This window comes from Ochotona princeps, chromosome 13 (assembly GCF_030435755.1).
Source record: "Ochotona princeps isolate mOchPri1 chromosome 13, mOchPri1.hap1, whole genome shotgun sequence".
Taxonomy (NCBI): domain Eukaryota; kingdom Metazoa; phylum Chordata; class Mammalia; order Lagomorpha; family Ochotonidae; genus Ochotona; species Ochotona princeps.
The window spans coordinates 8,281,440-8,306,905 of NC_080844.1; the positions used below are offsets into that span (position 1 = coordinate 8,281,440).

At 49.1% G+C, this 25,466-nt stretch overlaps 1 protein-coding gene across 2 annotated transcripts; it reads right to left on the reverse strand.

Moving 5' to 3' along the window:
- Window positions 1-8,731: 8,731 nt before the first annotated feature.
- Window positions 8,732-17,028, reverse strand: FAM25A (family with sequence similarity 25 member A). Of its 2 annotated transcripts, XM_058671512.1 has the most exons (4): window positions 16,849-17,028; window positions 11,278-11,571; window positions 10,150-10,212; window positions 8,732-8,918 (listed from the first exon to the last, which is right to left on the reverse strand). In XM_058671512.1, exons 2-4 carry the CDS (start codon window positions 11,348-11,350, stop codon window positions 8,782-8,784), a joined length of 273 nt encoding a protein of 90 aa, XP_058527495.1. In that variant the 5' UTR covers window positions 11,351-11,571; window positions 16,849-17,028; the 3' UTR covers window positions 8,732-8,781. The 2 variants fall into 2 exon arrangements, with proteins under 2 accessions (XP_058527495.1, XP_004583602.2); XM_004583545.2 differs by lacking the exon at window positions 16,849-17,028 and having other exon boundaries at window positions 11,278-11,725.
- Between the last annotated feature and the right edge of the window lie 8,438 nt (window positions 17,029-25,466).

Sequence of the window (25,466 nt, forward strand, 5' to 3'; positions counted from 1 at the left end):
AGGGCCTGAGTCAGATCTGAACTCAGCGGCCTCACTGCCATGGGGGATGGAGTGCCACACACTTCGCTCTCAGTGTTGGATGATGCAGACTTTATGGCAAGCTGCTCAGCTGCTCATGCATGGTCACTTGGTTTGGCTGGGTCACAAGGCAGAAGCTGTTTCTCAGAGAGTTGGTATTTCCAGAACAGGCTGTAGCCTTGCCAGAGTCCCTGAGGAGTCTGTGCTGTGACTTTCCTGTGAGGGTCCAGCAGGGGCTTCATTCAGCATTTCTATCTGCCAAGGGTTCCTTGGGCATCCTTGGATGTGCCAGGTTATACATCATGGACCCATGTGTCTTTGCATTGTCAGCAGCGCCTGCTACAGAGCCGCCTTCTGCACTGAAACCACCTGTGGCTTATTCAGCAAGTTGCAGTCAGAGCCCCGGATTTTATCTGTTTCTTCCTCAGTAACAGCAGGACTACCTGTCATCATGTTTCTTATTCCCGGTTGAGGGGGTATAGCAGTGTGTCCTTCATGTTCATGGAGGATTTTCTGACTGCTGCCAATCAGTCATAAATGACACAATTTCTCCCATCCAAATACTAACCAGGCCCGACCCTGCTTAGCTTCCGAGATCAGATGAGATCTGGCACGTTCAGGGTGGAATGGACATAGACAAATGACACAATTTCTAACACAGAAGTCTGGACAGATCAAAATCCTTAAAGTGTAAAATCCCTGCTCTCCAATTCCAATCCAAAAAGACCGAAATCCTTAGTGTTGGCCCCTGCCACTCATATGGGAAGCCTACATGGGGTTTCTTGCTCCTGGCTTCAGCCTCGTCCTGCCCTGGTCATTGCTGCCTTTTGAGCAAACCAGCACATGAAAGGTCTCTCTCTATTTCCCACTCTCACTCTTGCTGTTGCTCTCTAATTTTTAGATTAAAAAAATTAAAGCTGTGTGTACATATTTATCAACCACAGTAATATGCATTTAAGCTTTGCATTTTTTCATTGATTTTTTTAATTAATGTAATTTGCTTATAATTGGTATACCTGTGTGGTGGTCATTAGTATACCCTGGTGTTAATTCTTACAAAAACAAATATTATTAATGCTAGCTTTGGTTGGTATATGACCTATTAAGTATTCTATAGTGCTTTTATGTTTCTCAATTAAGCCAAATAAAAATGTAAATAAATATTCTAAAAGGATATTTTATGATTTTTCCCTAGGATAATATTTGCAAGACTTTGATATTTCAGAATGGCAGCCTTCTGGATCAGGATGCCTGGGCCTGCATATTTCATGATTATGGCCCTAATCCTGGACTGCTGGAAATTTTACCCATGAGATGGTAGCCGGATTTGAGGGTGGCAGATCTTTCCTGCCTGTGTCTTATGAAAACCTCTGACTGTCCAGCCAGCACCTGCTCCCAGTGCCTTGGGCCAGCAGGTTACCTGTGAGATATTCAGAGGGTCAAGGTGTCAGTAGGGTACGCCATGCTAGAGAGCTGGAGAGCGGACACAGCCCAATGGAGGATGCTAGCTATGTGCTGCTGTCCTCACCAGGTGACAGAAAACTTCAGAGCATGTTTCCTGATCGATATGTGGGAGAAAATGTGAGTCCAATGTACAGCTGCCCCATAAATGCCAGCATGGCCAAGGTGGTCTGTGTCACATCTGGAGTAGCAATCAGAGTCATGACCTCATTGACTATTTGGTTGTCCAGCAAGATATACAGCTTCCCTCATGGGCTAAGTCCAGGGAGAGTGTGGCAAGGCTATCCATTCCTACATCTTTTACATCTACAAATGTTGATATCAAGTGTGTGAAATTCTCCCCAGGCTGCCAATTGTGCTGTTTTATTGCTTGATTAAAAAGAGAAAATTTTCTCCTAGGCTGATCCAACTATTTCTTTAACCTTGTCTCACTCTGCTTTCTTTCAGTGCCAATTTTGCCCAAATAACTTCTTCATTAATTTGACTTCCTTGGCTAAGGTTCATTAAAGTGAACTTGGGAGACTGGAAATGCCCTTATCCTACACTTGCCCTTGATGCTGTGATGGCTGAGGTGAGAGGTTTAGGTTTAAATCATATTTACATTGCAGTCACTTTTGAGCCTACCGTCATCTCCTGTTGCTCATGAGAATGGAAACAGCCAATCCTCTCTGTCCCTCTTACTTTTCCTTTTAAGAAAGTTTTTTTCCCCTTGTGGAACATTGAAGAATCTACTCTTTATTCTTAGTTTTCAAGTTTTACAGGAATCTCCCTGCCCAGGTGTTTCTTTCCATTTTATACCTTGCCTGACAGCTTTCTTTTCTTTACAATCAGCAGGTGGAAGAGGAGAGAAGGCCTGTTTCTCATAAACCTGGTTGTATGGACTGAGTCTCTAAGAATGAATGAGCTTTCCAAGTGAGCTTGTAAAAGCTCTAAGGGCTGTGCTGAATTCACCCAAGTAAGAGACAGGGGTCATAATGTGGGCATGGAGAGGTTTCAAATTGGAAGTAACAGGGAATGCTGGTTAGTTTGGGGACAGAAGCTCAGGTCAGGAAACAAGCTCATAAGACCCGGATGTGTGCACAGCAGGCAAGGCTCCGAAGATGGGTTTCCTGCCAGCAACTGTGCTGACAGCCAAGAGCTGTTTGCATCTGACATCATGGAAAGAGGAAAGGGGGAAGTGAGAAGAGAGAGAGATGCTCCATCTGCTGGTTCACTCCCTAAATGGCTGTGATGACTAACGCTCAGCCCATCCAAAGCCAGGAGGCAGGAGGTTCCTCCATATCTCCTACATAGGTGCAGGGGCCCAGGCACTTGGGCCATCCTCTGCTGCTTTCCCAAGCACATTAGCAGGGACCTGGGTTGAAAGTGAAGCAGCTTGGACTCAAACCTGTGCCCCTATGGGATGCTGATACTATAAGTGAAAGCTTAACCTGTTATGCCACAATATCAGCCCTAGAGTCTGTTCTCCCTGGTGGAGATATGGCCAACATCTAGAAATTAGCAAATAACAATTGTTGGCGAGGGTGTAGGGAAAAAGAACCCTGCTCCAGTGTTGGTAGGAGTATAAATTAGTTCAGCCACCATGAATGTCAGTATGGAGAATGCTCAGACAAGTGAAAATTCATCTCCCCTATGACCCAGCTATCTGACTCCTGGGAATACACCTAAAGATGATGAGATCAGCCTATTGGAGAGTGACATGCAACCCAATGTTTATAGCAGCACAATTCAAAATAGCGAAGACATGGAAACAACCCAGATTCCCATCAACAAATGAACAGATAAAGAAATAAAGAAACTGTGGTACGTCTACGCTATGGAAGACTACCCTGCAAAAAAACAAACATGAAATGCTTTACAACAAAATAGATCCAACCGGAGACCATCATGCTTAATGAAATAAACCAGTCCCAGAAGAACAAATGTTATCGGTTCTGTCTGATACGAGACAGCTTTTACATAAACTACAAAATCAGTAGATGTAGGAAGCTAAGTACGTGTGTATACTCTCCCAGGTGATCTGTATATTTGAAGCTAGCATACTGGGCAGTAAATTTGTGCCATGGTACATGGCTGTTCTCCTAAAGAAAGAAGGACTTCAGTTATGAAACGAGTAAATATACCCATACAGTATGACACTGGATAGTCTACCTGCACCCAAACCTAGCACATCATGACATAATTAAATAGCAGAAAGTTAGTCTTGTAACTATTACTAAAGGACTGAGCACTGTGATGTTATGGGGGGAGACGTTGATAATGGTTGCACAACATAAATGTACTCAGTGCCACTGAGTAAACTTAAAAATGACTAAACAGTATCTTTCATCACAATAAGAATAGACCCCAAATGCCTCTCAGCAACACTCCAATCCCAAATGTCCCCACAGATGAATTCCAACGAGCAGTTAAATTATTTATTTATTTATTTATTTATCTTTATTAGAAAATCAGACTTACAGAGAGGAAGAAAAACAGAAAGGAAGAGCTTTCATCCACTGATTTTACTCCGCAGGTGGCCACGATGGCCACAGCTGAGCCAATCTGAAGCCAGAAGCCAGGAGTTTCCTCCAAGTCTCCCACGTGGGTACAGGTTCTCAAGGCATTGAATGGCTGTCCTCTACTGCTTTCCCAGGCCGCAAGCAGGGAGGTAGAAGGGTAGTGGAGCAGCCGGGACTAGAACCAGCACCCATATGGGATCCTGGTGCATGCAAGGTGAGGACTTAGCCACCAGGCTACCACGCTGGGCCCACATTTAAAGGATTAGCATTAATCCTTTACAAGCCTTTCCAAAAACAAAGACTAAAACATTTGTGTTTTTAAATAAACCCATTTTCATAGTAGAATTTCCTTTCATGTTCATTTATTTATTTCATTTATGTTTCTACTGGTTCACCCCCAAAGGTCCACAGCATTCAGAACTGGCCTGGGTCTCTCACACAGGTGGCAGCAACCAGCTACTTGAGCAATTGCCTGCTGCCTCCCAGGGTGCACATTAACAGGAACGTGGCATTGCAAGCAGAGAGGGGACTCGAACACAGGCACTCCAGCATGGAATTCGGGTGGCCCAAGCACCAACAGCTTCACAGCTGCACCAAATACCAGCAAGAGCATCTTGTTGGGTTTTTTATTTACTTAATCTGAGAGGCGGAGACACACAGAGACACAGGGAAAGAGAGTTGCGTCTGCTGGTTTTTGCCTCCAATGCACACAATGACCAGAGCTGGTCCAGGTGACAGGGACCCAGCCACATGACCCATCACCTGCTGCTTCCCAGAGCACGCATGGACAGGAAGCTGAAATCCAGAGCAGAAGCGGGGCTGAAGACGAAGTATTCTGTGGGCATCCCATCCAGCAGTAACCCAAACACCTGCCCCAAGGAAGAAACACGTCATCAACACCCTCGGTGAGCCAATGTTACCTGATACACATGCGAGGCAGAAACCTCACAAGAAAAGAGAACTGCACAGCAATATCATTTCTGAGTAGAAGTACAAAGGCACCCAAGAGAAAAACATTAGCCAATGCAAGCCAACAGCTCATTAAAAATAGTACCTACTGTGATCAAGTAACATACCTGCACTGTGTGCGGCTCAGCATGGGAAACTCAAGCACTGTGATGTGCCACACTGATAAGATAAAGGGGCAAATAATCATCTCAACAGGTGCTAGAAAATTCTTTGACGAATCAGCACCCTTTCCCAATGAAAAGCACTGGGCTAGACAAGCAGGAAGAACCTGTGAAAAATCCACAGTTAGCGTGGAACTCACTGTGAAAAATAGAAGGTATCCACTTAAGAACAGGAACACCATGAAGATTCTCTCTTCTGACACTGCTGTTCCACACAGCACTGAAGTCCTAGCCCAGGCAATTAGGCAAGACAAAGAACAGGTGTCTATCTTGGAAATGAAGAAAATAAATGATCTCTCTTTACAAATTACATGATTTTACATAGAGAAATCCTATAGAACACACACACACACACACACACACATATTTACCAGAGCTTATAGACTAATTCTCTCTTGAGTTGACTTTTGTATATGGTGAGAAGTAAGGATATACAATGTTTTTCAGATTTATTTACTTTTGTTGGAAAGACAGATTTACAGAGAAGGAGAGACAGAAAGATCTTCCATCTGCTGGTTCACTCCCCAAGAAGCCACGATGACCAGAGCTGGGCCAATCCAAAACCAGGAGCCAGAAGCTTCTTCTGGGTCTCTCACGTGGGTGCAGTATTTCAAGGTTTTGGGCATCCTCTATTTCTTTCCCAGGTCACAAGCAGGGAGCTGGATTTGAAGTGGAGCAGCCAGGATAAGAACTAGCACCTATGTGGGATGCTGTTCTTGGAAGTGGAGGATTATTGGAGGTGGAGGATTTAGCTCGTTGAGCCAACATCCTGGCCCCGGGATATGCAATTTCATTCTTCTACATATGCTTGTCCAGTTTTGCCAGCACTATTTCTTGAGAAAACTATCCTCCAATGTTCTTGGCAACTTTCTGTCAAAATTTTTGTGCCAACTGACTTTTGAATCAGTTGGCTGCATGTATGTGGATTAATTTCTGGGTCATACTGTTTTAATTACTACAGGCCCATGTTATGCTTTGAAATCAGATTTTAGATGTTAATTTTCCCAGGACTGTTTTGGTTATTCCAGGCCTTTTGTTATTTAAAACAACTATTAGGGTTTTTTCAAATTTTATAAAGAGTGTTATTGGTATTTTAACAGGGATTACATTGAATCTGTATATTGCTTTGGACAGTATAAACATTTTAGTAATATTAATCTTCCAATCCATGAACAAGAATTTTTTTCTATTTTTGTGTCATTGATGACTTCTTTCATTTGTATTTTTTTAAAAGATTTATTTCTTTTTCATTCGAAAGTCAGATACACAGAGAGGAGAGACAGAGGGGAAAATCTTCTATTTGTTCACTCCTCAAGTGACCTCAATGGTAGAGCTAGGCTAATCCAAAGCCAGAAGCCAGGAGCTTCTTCTGGATCTCCTACACAGGTACAGGGTTCCAAGGCTTGGGCCATCCTCAACTGCTTTCCCAAGCAATGAGCAGGGAGCTGAATGGGAAATGGGGCCATCGGGACATGAACCGGCACCCATATGGGATCCCAGACATGCAAGGCAAAGACTTTAACCATTAGGCTACCATGCCAGGTCCTTTCATTTGTATTCTATAATTTTCATTGAAAAAATATATTACTTTTACTACTATTTTTTGAAGATTTTATTTGTTTTACTTGATAGAGTTGCAGAGAGAGAGGGGTAGAGCCGAACAATCTTTCATCTACTGGTTCACTTCCCAAATGTTGGCAAAAGCCAGAGCTGGCTAGCCTAAATCTGGGAGCCAGGAGCTTCTTCCAGGTCTCCCATATGGTTGCAGGGGCCCAACCACTTGGGCCATCCTCTGCTGCTTTCCCAGGCCATTATCAGGGAGCTGGATCAGAAGTGGAACAGCTGGCAAGCGAACCAGCACCCATACGGGATACTGGTGCCACAGGCAAAGACACCTTGTTGCTTTTTGTAACAGTTTTAGAGCTTGTCTGTGGTTCATTTCATGCCCACACTGCACAACACACATGGAAAAAAACGAAAAGATGGGAGGAGGCAGATGGACATTCAGCTAAAAGGTTGAGCTGCTTAGGTCCTTGTTTTGGAGTGCCTGCGTTCAACTCCCAGTTCTGACTCCTTAACGCTACTTCTTGCTAACGTAGATCCTGGGAGACAGTGGTGATGACGAGGGAATGGGATTCCTGCCACACAGACGGGAAACTTGGACTGAACTCTTGGCTCCTGGCTCCAGCGCTGGGTTAGCCACAGTCATCTCAAGCATTGGGAAGTGAACCTCTAGATGGAAACTGTCTCCCCTGTGTGTCTGTCTTCAATCTATCTTATATCTCTGTAATCTACAAATACATGTATCTACTTATTCCACCCTTCTTCCTCTCAAAAATAAAACGACCGAGTGACATGCATGATGAGATGTAAAGTTAGGGGCATGCGAGCATTGCTGCTCCAGCCCTCTGTGGGGAAGCAGCAATTTCCTCACATGTTGATTGGCTGCATCACATCCCATGCTCCTACTGCTGCGATTAGCATACATGCAACCTGCTGTACCAGTTCAACAACCTGCACCAGTCTGCAGCTCCTTCAGCAAGAACCAGCCAGCGATGGCCTCCGGGACATCTGGGAAATGTCAGGAGCTGTTAAGAGGTTCCAGGCACTCTCAGTTTCTGTGCTTATCTTGTTACACAAGTGGTGACAAGGTCAGTGAGCCAGAGCACTTCTCGAGGCATAAGTTTCAGTAAGCTGGTACTGGCCTAGTGGCTAAAGTCCTCGCCTTTCATGCATCGGGATCCTATATGTGTGCCAGTTGGTATCCAGGCTGCTCCACTTCCCTTCCAGCTCCCTGCCTGTGGCCTGGGAAAACAGCCTTGGGACCCTGGATCCACATGGGAGACTCGGAAGAAGTTATTGGCTCCTGGCTTCAGATCAGCTCAGCTCTGGCTGTTGTGGCCACTTGGGAAGTGAATCAATGAACGGAAGAGCTTTCTCTATCTCCTTCTCTCTGTACACCTGTCTTTGCAATAAAAATAAGTAAACCTCACGTAAAAATCTTTAAATATATGTATATGTATTTAGCTATGACCAGTGCATAGTTCAATGGGCTAATCCTCCACCTTCAAGTGCCAATATCCCGATTTGAGTCCTTGCTGTTCCACTTCCCATCCAGCTCCCTGCTTATGTCCTGGGAAAGTAGTCGAGGATGGCCCAAAGCCTTGGAACCCTGCACCCGTGTGCAGGCTCTGGGCTCCTGGCTTTAGATTGACTCAGCTTTGGCAGTTGCAGCCATTTGGGGAATGAACAGAGGGAAGATTTCTGCTCTCCTTTTCTATGTAAATCTTATTTTTAAATAATTTTTTAATTTAGGGAGTGAACCAGCCAATGAAAAACCTTTGTGTAAGTTTGTATTCAAATTAGTGGACAAATCTTTAAAAAAAATTAAAACATACAGATATTATTACCAACTCTTTAGGAGCTCATTGCATAGCTTAAGGAGTCTTGGTGTGGGAGAGAAGGACCTGACCAGCCAGCTGCCTGCAGCAGGTGCCCACTGTGCCCGTGTGCCAACCAAGCACATGAGACGCTGCGGGAATACGGTGTTTCTGAGGAAAAGCACTTCGCCTGTGTCTCCAACCAAACAGAAATAAATCGAGGCCTTGGTGCGTGTGCATTTCAGGGTTCTTTATTGAGATTGAGGGAGGGGCGGCATGGTGCGGGCATGCTCACTGGTTTCCCAGTTTTCCCAGGCCTTCTGCCGCGTGGGTGACAGCGTCGGTAACTGTGTTCGTCACTTTCTCGGTGACTTCCTTCACCACTTTGTCTCCTGACTCTTGGGCTTTCTTCAGGGCTTCACTAAGGGCTGCGGGGAAGGAAAGGGGGAAATGTCAGTGAACCGTCACTGGCTGGGGGAGTGGCTGGGGCTTGAGTTGCCCATGGTGACCTTCCTGGCTCATGAGATGGGGGGTCCAGGAAGAACACATTGCTACCCAGCTTTCTCCCCCAACACCTTGCAGTTCCCAGTTACAAGTCAAGCAGAGCATCTTCTTAAAACTGTATTAGTTCCATGGAGCTTTTTGGATTACTTTTCATATTACAAATATTTTCCATTAGCATGTGATTTTTCTATGAGTCTAATGTATTAATTTTCTTTTACTATGAGAAATTTTGGAATTGTATATTGGTAAATGTACCGAACATGTCCATATTGCCTGATAGATCTTTTGTTGTCATTGAAATCTCTTCTTGTCTCCCCAAGATAATGCCCGAGTAAGTTTTGTTATCACGGGGTGAATGTTTATTTCACCACCAAATCCCTGTGTTGAAACCCTCACCTCCAGCGAGCTGGTATTGCTAAGAGGAGAGGCATGTGGGAAGCTGTTGGGTTACCCAGGTGGATAGCACCCACCAATGGCTCAGAGCCCTTATAGGAGACCCCCATGCTTCTCCCACCATGAGAGGACACAGGCAGAGGGCCCCACAGCAGCGACCCTCAGCAGATATGTGGTGTGGCTCTTTCAGCACCTGGGACGTGAGCAGAGCCTGCCTGTGGCTTCTCAACAGTTTAACACAGCAGTCTTAGCTACTAATAATTCAACAAATGCATATGTTTACAATCAAATCCCCTGATTCCTCTGGAGTCTAAGAGTAGTCTCCAAACAGTTCATCAGAATGTGAATTACAAACAAACAAAATAAAGAAAAAAAACATAAACAAAAACAAAACAATCCAGGGCCAGTGCAGTGGTACAGCAAGCTAATCCTCCAGCTGCGGCACTAGCATCCCATATGGGTGCCGCTTCTAGTCCTGACTACTCCGTTTCTGATCCAGCTCCCTGCTTACAGACTGGGAAAGCAGCAGAGGGTGGTCCAAGGCCCTGGAGCCCTACATCCACATGGGAGACCCAGAAGTTTCTGGCTCCTAGCTTTGTATTGGCTCAACTCCGGCCACTGCAGCCATCTAGGGAATGAGCAGCATCACAGAGTCACTGGATGGGCCAGGAAGGGCTTGGCCCCAGGGCTCCCAGCTTCCTCCTGGGCTCCCCTGCCTTCCCCGCCTCCCTCTGCACCTCCTCCTCCCCAGGCCTCAGTCACCTTTCTCTCCAGCCTCCTTGGCATGTTCCACCACCTCCTTCACCACTTCTTCCACGGCGTGAGCTGAAATCAGGAGACAGGTGCAGTGTGAGGGTGCGGTGCAACCTTGCTGCCCTGCAGCTCCAGCTGGGGCCAACAAGAAGAGCCCAACCCCCAATTCTCCACCGTCTCCACCCATTCGCTACAGCTGGGGGCTTTCAAAGATCCAGCAGGGGCTGGCTGCTGGGACGTGCACGCTGAGAGCTGGGGAAAGCCCTAGAGGCCTCCGTGCCCTGCCATGTGGCACAGCCTGGGCTGCCCAGGAATCAGCCTCCTGCCAGCTGGGAAGGCAGTCTCTGCCAGGTCACAGTGCCTTACGCCTCTGGGATAATCCAAGGTGACTGTTTCGGGACAGCTCCCATACCTCCTCCAGCACAACCAAGTCCCCCAAGGCAAGATGGGGGTGCCATGCCCACTTTGGAGGGGTCTCCTGTGTTCTGACTTCCTCTCTACCCTCTCCTGCAGTGTTTGCTTGAGAATCGTGCCAAAACAAGACACTGGGGAGAGATGCAGGAAGGGCTCCTGTGGCAGGCGAGACCTTCAGGGCAGGACGGCCAAAGCCAGCCCCTGTGTCTTCCCAGCCGTATGCACATCCCACCCGGACAGGCTTGGTTTTGGTGATTTCCTAAGGAAGTTCACAGCCAAAGTCAAGCATCACCTTCTGTTCCCCTACCCAGGCTGTTTGGAAGGAGAGCTCCCCGATCCCCGATTCCCAGAGAGAAAGATCAAAGTGGTCAGCTGTCCACCAGGTGTCTGCCTGCCCCTGTGTCCCCAGGAGTGTCCTCTGGACTCGCCCTGGCCTCCTGGTCCTCAGGCACAGGTACCAGGGGCAGGCTGAGCCTGGGTCACAGAACCGAGGAGCGACAGCTGCTGCGTTCAGCGGGGCTCTCACGACCCCGCCCTAGGCTACTCTACCTTGTCTCTGCACCCCTCAATTCCCTCCCGGCCCAGTGGGGCTGGTAGACCAGAGCTCCTGACAGGGTTATGGGCTTTCTGCTGTCTCGCTGCAATCGGTTTTCGACGGGTCCAGGCGAGTCGGCCGTCCTGCCCCGCCCTGGCATGAGTGCAAAGGAGACCCAAACCCCTTACCAGCCCCCTCAGTGGCCTTCTCAGTGCGGTGGGCCAGGCCCTCGGCCGCCAGCTTGCCCAGGCCTCCCAGCATCGTGTACAGCAGCAGGTAGTCAACAGGCAGTGTGCTGGGGACTGGGACGGCGGGCTTTTATAGATGCCTGTGATGCTTGGCTGGCTGCAGGGCAGGCTGGGCAGATGAGTCAGTGCAGGCGGCAGCAAGTGGAAGAGCCTGGGTGGGGCTGCTCCTGCACCATGGTGCTGGCACTGCCCCTCTGGCAGCATGAGCACCTGGCACCTGGCTTCCTAGGGATCCTGGCAAGATGGGCAGGTATGGGAAGGCACAAGGCAGGGGACCTGAGTGTTCAGGGGGAGGTGGGGGAGGCAGCCCTTGAAGACATTGGCCAGGTCTGACCCTGGGGTTCAAGATCCCCAGGCTTGGCACTGGCAGGGACCTGGTGGGACCAGGCCTAGGGCTTTCAGTCTGTGACTCAGGCCCACAAGGAGGCCTCATCAAGGGTCTAGACAGACCACATAGTCACTCAGGTCCAGAACATGAGTGGAGTGGGGCTGTCACCCTGCCTGGCTCTGCTAGGATGCTGGCAGCCTCCACTGGGCAGATAGGAGTCTCGAGGTAGTGCTGTGCCCAGGACACAATCACTTTGGCTGGCTCATCAGCTGACCCCTCATTCTTGGAGCTCCCAAGGGACCCAGCACAGGACGGTGGGGCCTGGAGAGTCCCTAGGAGCTGGGCAGTGCTCCTGCCCATGGAGGTCCCTCAGAAGGACACATCAGCACCCTCGGGAGTCAGGGGCGGTTCTGGGGACAGTCTGACCTGAGCCAGAATGTACCCCAGAAGGCAGCTTTGCTGGCTCCTGATGCATCACCCGCTGAGCGGCCGGGTGACTTCCCTGGCTACTCAGGAGGGACAGAGATGCCTCAAGCCACATGCTACATGCTGCCTCCCTTAGTCACTAACCCAACCCGAGCCTCAGTTTCCTCATCTTTGAAATGGAGCAACCATGCTTTCCTGCTGTGTCACCCAGCACCAGTGGGAAGCTTCTGGGAAGCACCTATGCCAGCCCTCATCTTGGATGCATTAGGCAGTTGACAGGGAGCCCTGACCAACCAAAAGGGGTCCACCAGGCCGCCTGCAGGCCAGTGGGCTGTGGCCTGTGATGGTCAGCCCCCACCTTATGTATGGGTCACATGATCCAGGCCTGGAGCAGGCTGCCTCCTCCATGTAGGCCCTCTGAGCTGACCTCCTGGGCGTGGTGGGACCTCACCTGGTGTTTGTCAGATCACGGCCCTCCCAGCCTAAGCCCGACAAAGCCGAGGGAGGCCCCAAGGCTCTGGCTGGGGTGAACAGTGGGTACTGTAGGTCATGAGGGCACGAGGCCACAGCCCACACCTGTCTCTGCCACCTCCCTCAGGCAGAGGCAGAGTGGGGTCAGTGTAGAGCAACCCTATTTAAGTAAAACAGCCCCCCCAGAGCTGGCGCTGTGCAATAGCATGTGAGGCTGCTGTCTGCAGCACTGGTATACCAGCATCAATACCAGTCTGAGTCCTGACTACTTCTCTGCTGATCCAACTCTCTGCTTATGACATGGGAAAGAAACGGAGGATGGCTTAAGTCCTTAGGGCTCCTGCACCTGGTGGGAGACCCAGAAAGAAGCTCCAGGCTCCTGGCTTCAGATCTGCTCAGCTCCATCCTTTGTAGCCATTCGGGGAGTAAACCAGTGGATGAAAGCCCTCTCTACATGTATATACCTGCCTTTCAAATAAATCAATAAACCTTTACAAAAGAAAACAAAAAGGAACACATTGACACTGCCCTCACATGTGCTGTGAACACGGGGATCTGCAGCAGCCTACAGGCCTGGAGGAACTGGTGGAATGGCGTGGGTGGTACACTGAAGCCCAAGCAAGTACAGATGACTTCCTGACCTCATGATGGTCAGATCCCAGCTGTTCCACCCAGGAGCATCAGGCCAGAGCTGCAGGGATGGGAGGGCATTCCTAGGGAGGGCGAGAACAGAGCCTTGGGACTCATTGGGGACGCGCCCTGAACCTGTCACTTGGAGATGAGTGAGCCCCACCCACCGGAGCCAGGGCCCCCCAATGACTTCCAGATCCCACTGCGCTGCACCCCTGCCCTGGCCCCTTCTCTCCCACCTGTGACCAGAGGCCCTGGCTAGGATGCTGGCCCCAGTGCCCAGCCAGGAGCCTCTGGGAGCAGCCATCCTGCCCTTTCCTGGTCAGGTCTCTACCCCCTGATCACAGGCCCCTGTCTGTCCCTCTCCCTCACACTCTGTGCTTTGACTGTGAATGGCGACACACTGTGATCCTGGCTCTCATGGCCAAGGCTGGGGTCACACATAGATCCTCCTTGCCCAATGTGGGGCCAGAAGTCACAAGGCCTGCCCAGGCCAAACTGCCAGGACCAGACTTAGGCCCTAGACCCTTGAATTCCTGGCCCAGGCCAGTTCTGCTTGGTTTTAAGCCCACCCATCTCTAGCTGAGCCCTAGCTCCCTCCCCTCTCACCCTCAAGTCCTGGCCTGTGTGCCCAAGCATGCCCTCTGAAGTCTGACTCCTAAGCATGGTTGGTATCATGTACAATCCTCCGCTCCCCAACCCCATCTCGGGAGAAGCCTGGCTTGCACGGGAACCCTCTCGCACCCCCTGCCATACCCTGTGTTGTAGCGCTTGAACACGGTCACCCACACTAGCATGTCCTGAGACAGATCAAGTCCTTCCCCTTTTGGGCGGGGAGAAGCTGGCTTAGACAGGAACAGACTAATCCTCCAGGTGCCATTCGCCCAGCTACACCCAGTTTGGCCAAAGACCAACTGGCTGATTCATCAAATCAAAGACAGCCAATTTTTCAGAGAGTAGTTGGCCGACTTAGTAATTATCAATTCTAAAAAAAAAAAAATTGTTTTAGGTGGCTGCGTGCTCAGGGGTTGTTTGTCTGGCAGGGTGACAGTCTCTCCTGTCGTTTGGACCACAGCTGTCCCCAGGTCGGGGTGGGATTCGTGTCCGCTGCCCGTGCTTTCCTCCCACTGCCCCATGGGGCTCACTGTACCCTCCATTCCTGTCACACTGACCACACTTCAGGCCACAGGGAGCCACGTCCACACTCCTAGGGTCTTGGCCTGCTGGAGTGTGGGGGATCAGCCCCCTTCTGGTGGGAATCAGAGGGTACTGTGATCCCCAAAAGGCAGTTCACAGAGGTAGGGCAGAGGTAAGGGACTAAGGAGGGCTTGTAGGCCAGGGGCATCAGACAGATGTCACCACCATGGACAGAGAAAGAGGCCATTGCCCAACCAGGCCTAGCAAGGAGGGGGCCTCAGGCACCAACAACTTTATCTCTCTCTCTTTCTCTCTCTTTCTCTCTCTCTCTCTCTCCTCCCTCTAGCTCTAAGCCAAAAGGCATTCCTCACTGGCTGCCTCCCACTAAGAGTTTCATAGCTCTGGCTTTGATGTATTTGGGCTTTGAAGCATCGGAGTTCGTTTTTGTGATGTAGGTAAGGGTCTAACTTGACTCCTCAGTACCCAGATGTCTAGTTTTCACAGTGGTACTTGTTGAAGATTGTCCTTTCTCTGTTGAATAGTCCCAACTTGCTTATGGAAAATCATCTGGCCATGGGCCTGGAGCAGTGGCTTATAGAGCTAAACCTCTGCCTGCAGTGCCAGCATCCCATGTGGCTACCAGTTTGAGTACTAGCTGCTCCAGTTCCAACCTAGCTCTCTGCGTATGGCCTTGGGAAGCAGAGGAGGGCGGCCCACAGCCTTGGGACCCTGCATTCACGTGGGAGACCAAAAAGAAGCTTCTGGCTCCTGGTTTCAGATTGGCCCAGCTCCAGCTGTTGTGGTCATTTGGGGAATGACCCAATGGATGGAAGATTGTATCTGTGTGTATGGGTGTACAACTGCCTATCCAATAAAAGTAAATAAATCTTCAAAAATAAAAATGTGTGTGGGCCCGGTGGCGTGGCCTAGCGGCTAAAGTCCTCGCCTTGAAAGCCCCGGGATCCCATATGGGCGCCGGTTCTAATCCCGGCAGCTCCACTTCCCATCCAGCTCCCTGCTTGTGGCCTGGGAAAGCAGTTGAGGACGGTCCAATGCATTGGGACACTGCACCTGCATGGGAGACCCGGAAGAGGTTCCTGGTTCCCGGCTTAGGATCAGCACGCATCGGCACACACCGGCTCACTTGGGGAGTGAATCATCGGACGGAAGATCTTCCTCTCTGTCTCTCCTCCTCTGTGTATATCTGGCTGTAATAAAATGAATAAAATCTTTTAAAAAAAATAAAAATAAAAATGTGTATTATCTGTTTACTGCAAAGTTTCCTAACCGGATGGTACTCTAAAGCATTCCAGGATCTTTCTATATTTCCCTCACTCCAGAACTACAAGCAATCACTTCTCCTAGGAGCTCTGGTTCATTTTTTCTTCTTTATTCAAGACTCATTTATTTATTTGAAAGGTAGAATTAGAGAGAGAGAGAGAGGAAGAGATCTTCCATCTTCTAGTTCACTCCCCAAATGGTCACAACAGCTGGGGCTGGGTCACCAGGAGCTAGGTTCCTGGAGCTTCTTCCAGTTCTCCCCCGTGGGTGCAGGGTTCAAGGGCATGGGCCATCCTCCGCTGCTCTCCCAGGTGCATTAGCAGGGAGCTGAACCATAACTGGAACAGCTGGGCTCCAATCAGTGACCACAGGGGGCAGCCCCAGCCCCAAGCCCCACTTCCTGGCCTTGAAGGACAGGGTTTAGACACCAGGGCTGGGCACCAGATGTGCTCACTGCTCCTACGGTTGCAACTGTGACCCTCAGCAGGCCAAGATGGGAAATGTATGCAGGTATTTCAAAATAGAAAATAAAATTAGAAGATAATGTAGGTGCAAAGAGTTTAAAATTGTATGAACAAGGTGGGGTCTTCAGAAATTTCATGGAAATATGTTTTATGGAAAAAAAAACTAAGATGTAATTGCTTTACTTTTCCAAGAAGCTTACACATTCTATTCCAGGATACATACAAAGCTTTTCAGAATTGCTCACCCACTGTCCTGTGAGCGATGCGTCACATGGGCTCTGCCCCATGACACATGCACAGTTCTTCTTGCTTTGGGCCTTGCAGGATCCAATCAAGACACTGTGTTCCAAGCTTACTTTTTCTTTCCTGACTCCTCACTATGCCACAGCTCCAAGCCCTAAACTTCTTTCTCTATCAAGGTAGCCTGCCTCAAATATTTTATGGCGGTAAAGAAAATAAACACACGGTGGTGTTCACATAGCCAAAAAATAGACAGTGCCAAAGAGGAGAGTGTGGAGACGGGGAGAACCCGGAAAGGAATACAAAGCCTAATGAAGGAACCTGTCTCCGTTACACATGATGAAGATAGTCGCATAAAGAGGATTATTCTGGCTCTTCGTTTTGGAAGTTCAAGGCCCAGATCGGAAGGCTCTGTTCTTGCTGGGTGAGGTTTGAGGCGGTCCAGGAGCCAGGGAGCACCTGTGTCCAGGTGCTGGTGGAAGGCCACTGGGATTCAAGCATGGGGGCTCCACCCACATGAGCCTGTGCACTCACCTCCCATGGGACTCGCCTCCAAACTCCACAGCGAGATGGGGTTGCCACTCTCTTAGTACCAGTGAAGCCAGGCTTTGGGAATCCAGCCACTGAGTCTAGGGAGACATATATTCAGACCACAGGACCATGTGCTGCCAGCCAAGAGGATAAAATCGTGCACTATGTCCTCATCCCTACCAGCCTGAAACCATCCCCCTTCCAGTGCCCTGCCCGGTGTTGCTTCTTCCCTGTACACAGCCAGGCTCTTCAGCCTCTGGTACATCCTTCCAGTACTTTCTCTCCCCAAACAGAGATGTGTACTTTTTTTTAAAAAGATGTATTTATTTGAACAGCATAGTTACAGAGAGCAATGGGGAGACGGGAAAGACTTTTATCTGCAGGTTGACTCCCCAAATGGTCAGAGTGACCTGGGCTGGGCCAAGACAAAGCCAGAAGCCATGGGTGTCTTCCAGGTCTCCCATGTGGATGCAGGGACCCGAGGCTCTAAGCCATCCTCCACTGTTTCCCCAGGAGCATTAACAGGGAGCTAAATCATAAGTGGAGCACCCGGGACTTGAACCGGCATCCATACGGGCTTAGCCTGCATTGCCACAGTGCTGGCCCCAAGAGATGTGCATTTCTTACATCCTCCGACTTTCCAAAAGGAAAGATAGGAACCCACAGGCATACAATCTGGCACTTCATTTTTTCTTTTTACATAACCATAAAATGTACTATTTTCAGATGCTAGAAAAGAATTTCCAAACTATATTGCATAGAAAAAAAACTTCCGGGAAAGACCCCCTCAGAGACGACACAGGAAAGCTATTACTCTACATGCTGCTGAGGACTGGTCCCAAGTGACAGCCGTGACAAAAGAAGACTGTGAAACAGACATCCCAGATCCCTGAGAGGAGCCAGCCGGACCGCAGGGGATCCCCAACAGGAAACGACATCGCTCAGCAACGCAATTGTGAGAAAGAAGATCAATCGCAGATAGCAGGCTGTCAGAAGCGGTGCCTACACAGTGGAAATCGTTTAAAGATTCATTTTATTTTTATTGAACAGGTAGATTTACTGAGAGAAGGAGATACAGAGACAAAGATCTTTCAAACACTGGTGGTTGCAACAGCTGGAGCTGAGCCAATCTGAAGCCGGGAGCCAGGAGCTCTTCTGGGTCTCCCGAACAGGTGCAGGGTCCCAAGGCTTTGGACCATCCTCTACTGCTTTCCCAGGCCACAAGCAGGGAGCTGGATGGCAAGTGGAGCAGCTGGGACATAAACTGGTGTCCATATGGTATCCCAAGTGTGCAAGGTGAGGATTTAGCCACTGCGTCATCACGCCAAGCCAAAGTAGCAATTTTAAAATTAAGGAAAAGGAGGAATGAGATTAAAAAGCTATACCCTATTTGAGATCAGTTTGGTAGGCATGAGCCCCATACCCGCACGGGGCATTCCCCAAGAAGAGGGCAAGCAGTGAAAGTCAGCTGAGAGTCAAACTACACTTAAGGAGGAAGTCATACGGGTGTTCAGGGTCATGGATCAGGGAAACACACAGAAAACCACAGTGAGACTTCCCCTCGCGCCTGTCACAGTGACTGCTGTTGAAAAGATGGGGCAGGCGTTGTGCAGAGGCTTAGAGCCCACACTGCATACGGGAGTGCTGGCTCGAGCCCAGCTAATCTGCTCCAGATCCAACTCTCTGCCACTGCATCCTGGGAGACCATGGATGGCAATTCGAGTACCTGGGCCTCTGACACCCACGTGGGATGCCCAGTGGACTCCTGGCTTCGGCCTGGCCCAGCCCTAGCTGTGCTGGGCATCTGGAGTGGGACCAGTGGATGGAACAGCTCTCTGTGTCTCTGTCTCCTTCTCTCTGTTGCTCTGCCTTTCAAGCAAATGGAAATAGACATTGAAGAAAAGACCAAGCTAAGAAGTGGTGTGGTAGGCCCTGCACAGTAGCCTAGTGGCTGAAGTCCTTACCTGGCATACGCCAACATGGGTGCCGGATCATATGCCCGCTACTCCAGTTCCCATCCAGCTCCCTGCTTGTGCCCTGGGAAAGCAGTTGAGAACAGGTCAAAGCCTTGGGCTCCTACGCTTGCACGGGAGACCCAAAAGAAGCTCCTGGCTCCTGGTTTTGGCTGGGCTCAGCTCCAACCACGGAAGCCACTTGGGAAGTGAACCAGCAGATGGAAGATCTTTCTCTCTGTATCTCCTTCTCTCTATATCTCTGACTTTGCAATAAAAATAAATAAATCTAAAAAAAAAAAATAAGTGGTGTAGATGAAGATGTGGAGAAAAGAGAACCCCAGGACACTGCTGGGCGTGAAAATGGGCCCAGCAAAAGCTGTACAGAAGTTTCTCAGGAAATTAAAAGTAGACGTCCCATATGACCCAGCAATCTTCTGAGTCTGTAATCAAAGAGAATGAAATCAGTATCTCACACACATGTCTGCACTTCCATATTCATTACTGCATTAGTCATAACTGCCAAGACCTGGAGACGATCCAGTTGGCCACCAACAGACAGATAAAGAAATCGCATCACAGATAATGAGCTACTATTCAGCCTTTGGAAAAATACAGGAGGAGTGGGTATTAAGGTCAGCAATTAAGACACCTGCGTCCCACATCAGAGAGTCTGAGTTTGCTTCCTGCTCAGGTCCCTTGACTCCAGTTTCCTGTCAGTGTAGATGCCAGGGCACAGCAGTGAGGACTCAAGTCATCGGGTTCCTGCTATCCACACAAGAGAGGTGGATCACACTCCTAGCTCCCTCTCTCTGGCTCCCACCCTTGATTCCCTCTCTCTCTGTCTCTCCCCACTAATTTTTTCCCTCACCCCCTCTCCACCTGTCAAATAAATAAACAAGAATTTTAATCATGGAAATCCTGCTATTTGCAACAATATGGGTCAATGTAAAGTGAAATAAGCCAGTCATAGGAAGATGAACACTGCTGTGATTTCACTTATACTAGGGCTATAAAACAAGTCAAACCCCCAGAACGGGAATAGAATGGACTTCAAAAGAGGTTGGGGGTTAAAGTGGGGAAGACGGCAGATACAGGGTACAAAACTTCCTTTATGTTGGAAGAGTTCCAGTAATCTAACATGACACACAGCCACCACAGTTAGTACACTGTCTTATATACTTGCAATGTACTAAAGGCATAGGTCTCAAATGCCTTCAACACACACACACACACACACATACACACACAATTTTGACAAAGTGGCATGCCGGCAATATTAATTAGTTTGGCTGTAGTAATCAATCCACTGTATATACACAAACATGAAACCAACACTCCAAGTTCAGGCATCATAGCACAGCCGGTTAAGCTGCAGTTTGTGACACTTGCCTCGCCATGCTAGATGATCTGAATCAAATCCCATCAACTCCACACTTCCAACACAGATTCCTATCGATGCTTGGGGACGAAGGCAGATGATGCCCCAAGCAGCTGGGTCCCTGGCCAGCCATGTGAGAGACCCGGATGCAATTCTGGCTTCAGCCTCAGTAGCCCTGGCTGCTGTGGACATTAGGAAATTAAACCTGTAGATGAAAGATCTCTCTTTCTCCCTCCCCCTCTAGCCTTCAAATAAATACTCCTTAAAAAAAATCATGCTACTATTTTAAGTACATGGAATTTCAACTAATTTTTAAATTTTTTAAAGATTGTATTTGTGTTTGAAAAGCAGAGCTTCAGAGAGGACAAAGAGAGACATCTTCCACTCACTGGTTCACTCCCTACATAGGTGTGTTGGCTGGAGCTGAGCCAATATGAAGCCAGGAGCTTCTTCTGGGTCTCCCATGTGGGTGCAGGAGCCCGAGGCTTGGGCCACCTGCTGCTGCTTTCCCAGTCCACAGGCAGAAAGCTGGATTGGAAGTGAAGCAGCTGAGATAGGAACTGGAATCTCTAAGGGATGCTGGTGCAGCAGGCAGAAGCTTAGGCTATTATGCCATAGAGCCAGGCCCTTACGTTTTTCTAAAGGTTTAGGGCCCAGCATGGTAACCTAGTGGCTAATGTCCTTGCTTTGCATGAGCTGGGATCCCATCTGGGTGCCGGTTCACACCCCAGCTGCTCCACTTCCCTTCCAGCTCCCCGCTTATGCCTGGGAAAGCAGTTGAAGACAGCCCAAAGCCTTGGGACCCTGCATCCACATGAGAAACACAGAAGAAGCTCCTGGATCCTGGTTTCAGATCAGCTTAGCTCTGGCCATTGCAGCCATTTAGTCATTTTATTTATGTGTTTATCTTAAAGAGAGAAAGACGGAGAGAGAAAGAGAAAGAGAGATCTTGCATTCCCTGGTTCACTCCTCAAATGCCTGCAATGGCCAGGGCTGGGCCAGGCTGCAGCCAGGAACTTTATCCAGAGCCCACAAGCATGCTTCAGCATCTACTGCTCTCCCTGACTCCGCAGCAGGGAGCTGGATTTGAACAGGAGCAGTCAGGACCCATACGAGTTTCTGGCTTTGCAAGTGGTGCTTTAGCCCTCTGTGCCATGACACTGACCCTCAATTTTTTTTTTTAATTTAACAGGCATATTTACAGCGAGAAAAAGAGACAGAGAAAGATTTTCCCACCACTCTCCAAATCACCACAACAGCCAGAGCTGAGAGGATCTGAGGTCGGGAGACAGGAAACTCTTCTGGGTCTCCCACATGGATGCAGAGGTCTCCCATCCTCTGCTACTTTCCCAGGCCATAAGCGGGGAGCTGGGTCAGAAGTGAAGCAGCTAGGACAGGAATCAGTGCCCATATGGGATGCCCAGTGCCACAAGGTGGAGGATTAGGCTGTTGAGCCACAGTGCCACGGTTTTAAAACATTCATATGCAATAAATAAACATGTGAGAAGAAATTAAACCAGGGGCTGAAATAAATAAATAAACAAGTATAATTAAGAAGTGTTCATGAAATGAAAGAAGTCTAACAACAGCACTTCAAGGGCCAGGTGCACAACCGGGAGATACTAAAGCAAGAACATCACCATGCAGACAAACTCCAGATGCAGTGTTCTGGGTCTGGCACAGTGGCATAACCAGCTAATCCTCTGCCTGCAGTGACAGCGCCCCATAGAGTACTGGTCCAAGTTGCAGCTACACATCCAATCCATCTCCCTTTCTACAATCTGGGAAAGCAGCAGAACTCAGCATCTGTCCCTGCACCTATATAGAAAACGAAGAAGGAACTCCTGGCTCCTGGGTTCAAATCATCTCAGCTCTGAGCACTGTGGCCATTTGGGGGGTGAGGGGGTTGAACCAGCGGATTAAAGATTTCTCTAGCTCTCCTTCTCTCTCTGCAAAAATCTGTCTTTCAAATAAAAAATAAATCTTAAAAAAAAAAAGACTATCCAAGAACAAAAATGACAATGATTTAGTTTCACCATCTTAACTGGCTTCATTTCAAATTCTAGAACTGGGAAACACAAACTATAGTCTGGGTTCCAGGTCTGGAAATGAAGTCAGCTGGGTTCACAGACAGAGGGCTTAACCTAGAAAGCAGAAACAAGCCCACTGCAGAGTGGTGTTTCTGATGTTGACCATTTCATGGTTCCTCTGCCTGTAAGGTGAGCCACGGACGCAGAGCAGGAAAATAACCTATCGGGTCACATCAGGTTGTGCTTCTGCGTAAGAGTTGCACAAGGGGTTGATGCCGTGGTGTAGCAGGCCCGGGTTGAGTTCAGGCTACTCCATCTCCAATCCATCCCTACTTGTGGCCTGGGAAAGCTGCAAAAGGTGGGCCCCTACACTCATGTGGGAGAGCTGGGAAGAAGGTCCAACTCCAACCACTGCGGTCATTTGGGGAGTGACCAAGTGGATAGAAGATCTCTTTGTCACTTCTTCTCTCCAAAATCTGCCTTTCAAATGCAAATAAGTAAATCTTTGAAAAAAAGAAACTTAGAAGTGCACATTAATACAGACACCACCGCGCAAGACACTTGGGCATCACGTCAGAGTGCTGGGGTGAATCCTGGGTCAGCTCCACCAGCAGTTTCCCACTAATGTGCAGGTGATTGTTCCAGCACTTGGGACCCTGTCACCCATGGGGGAAACCCAGGTGGAGCTCCTGGCCCCGGCCTGACCCAGGCCCTGCCAACGCGGGCATTGGAGAGAGAGCCAGGCATTAGACATGTCACTCTCTACTTTTCAAATTAATACTGAATTATTTTAAAAAGAAAAAAACTTCACTGTCATGCCAGCAGAGCTTGGCCTGTTTGAGAAAGTTGGTTTTCTAATCCTGATCCCTGAGAAGGTCACTCTGGCAAGGTGGAGCCTCGAGTAACCACAGGTTCTCGATGTGGCTTGGTGTGGCCCGGAAATGTGGTCCACAAGGACAGCCTCCTGTGACTAAGCCCCACAGTAGCAACCAAGAAACACTTAAGGATTCCAAATACTCAAATTTTTTTATTTTCATTTTTAAAAAATAAGTTTTAAGGGTTTATTTAATTGAGAAGCAGAGTTACAGAGAGAGAGAGGGAAAGAGATATTCCGTCTGCTGGATCACTCCTAAAATAGTCACAGCGGCCATAGCTGGACCAAGCCAAAGGCAGGAACCAGGGAGGACATGGGGTCTCCTACGTGGGTGGGAGGGGTCCGTAGGGAGTTGGAACAGAAGCAGAGAAGCCAGGACTCAGACTGGTCCTCATATGGGATGTTGGCACGGCAAGCGGTGGTTTAACGCATGGTGCCACAACAGTCATCCTTATTCTCACCTTTTTAAAAACAGAAAATGCCAAACACCAAATTAGAATATGTACTGGGGGCCCGGTGGTGTGGCCTAGTGGCTAAAGTCCTCGCCTTGAACGCGCCTGGATCCCATATGGGCACCGGTTCTTTTTTTGTTGTTGTTGTTGTTGCTGCTGTTGCTGTTTAACCCTATACAGTTTTTATTTTATTTTTTAATTATATTGTTGACAATCTTTACATAGTTAATTGTGGTAAAAAGGTTCAGGGGCTATAGGGAAGTGGGTAAGACTATTATGTCCATATTGTTTCCTTCTTGTATCTGAGGTTAAGGGGGATATTGAGGGAGAGGCCTCAGCCAGTTTCCCACCCTCCCCAAGTCCCAGATGTGGGGCATGCTCTGAGATCCTTGCTCAGGTGGTTTTAATAGTTCACCAGTTATGAATCGCTGCCATTTTCACCACTCCCAGCTTGGTGAGGTTGTTGAAGAGTCCACTGATTGATAGAGTCTTCGTTTGCCCAGTATTTCGCTGCCAACATATAGCTGAGGTGGTTGATTGACTTGTTCTTTCTTCTGTCTTTTCTTGGCTAGGGTTCTGAGTCCAGCATTTTGATTGGGGAGATCCCCAAAGAAACTTTGAGGTATTCCCAGACAAGATTCTTGTATGTTCAACAAGTACAGGGGCCGGCACAGTCCATCTCCACGATCAGCTGGTGGTTGCAATTGCTGGGTTGGCTCTGGTTTCAATCCCTACTTGCACTGGAACCAATGGGTGTTGCAGTCCAGCTGGTTTTGCCCAACACGTACTTGGCCCTCACATCAACCAGTGGGAGCTGCAGCCTAGTCGGGGCACCCACAATGACCCCCATCAGGCCCACCCCCTACCCTGGTTTGCCAGTATGTGTAGCAGACTAGTCCGGTCTGTCCCACATCCCATTTGGCTCTCATACTTGTCAATGGGTATTAAAGCTTAGTTCCATCTAACCAGCTCAACTATCCAGCCCTCACGGATGTTGTTGAGTGCCTCTCTGTCTAGCCACCCCAGCCCCCATCCTAGTTTTCATGCCCTCCCGCGGGAGTAGTAACCCAAGAGGGGGGAACCCACTATTTCCCTCCCGGGTCTCTCTCAATCCCGGTTTATGCACTCTTCGGGTAGTTCTGTGGTTTGACTTGACAGAATTAGCCCCCAGTGCCAGCTTCTGCCATCTAATGCTGTGGCTAAGCCCAAACAACCCTCACCCACTCTAATTTGTGCTTGCACCAGTAGGAATAATCAGCCCAGCCTGGCTTTTCCCTGATCTAGTCCACATGAGGCACACAGGTGTTGTAGCCCTGCTTAGTCTGGTCTGTCCCCATCCCAGCCCACGCTCTCCAGTGGGAGTAGCTGTCCGGCGAGGGGACCAGTCCCTTAATCCCCCTGCCGGTTCTGCCCCCTCCCTTCCTGGTTCTCACGCGTGCTGGTTGGGTGCTGCGGTCACATCCAGTACAGGCAACCTCACCCTGGCATTCCATATTGTGCCCTGGGCTTTGTCATGACCAAAGCTGGCTCGACCCACACTCTGTTCTGGTGTCTGGATTTGCCAGTGGATGGATGACATGTACTGATCCAGCCTGGTCTGCCCCCAACCCATGCCAAATGTATGCCAGTGGGAAACTTTCCATGGCCTATTCTGGGCTGTTTCCTATCATGCTTCTTGTGCTTACTTGCAGGGATTGTGTCCTGCCAGAGGAGTTGGGCGCCGGTTCTAATCCCGACAGCTCTGCTTCCCATCCAGCTCCCTACTTGTGGCCTGGGAAAGCAGTCAAGGATGGCCCAAAGCTTTGGGATCCTGCATCTATGTGGGAGACCCAGAGGAGGTTCCTGGCTCCTGGCTTCGGATCGGCGCGCACCGGCCATTGCGCTCACTTGGGGAGTGAATCATCAGATGGAAGATCTACCTCTCTGTCTCTC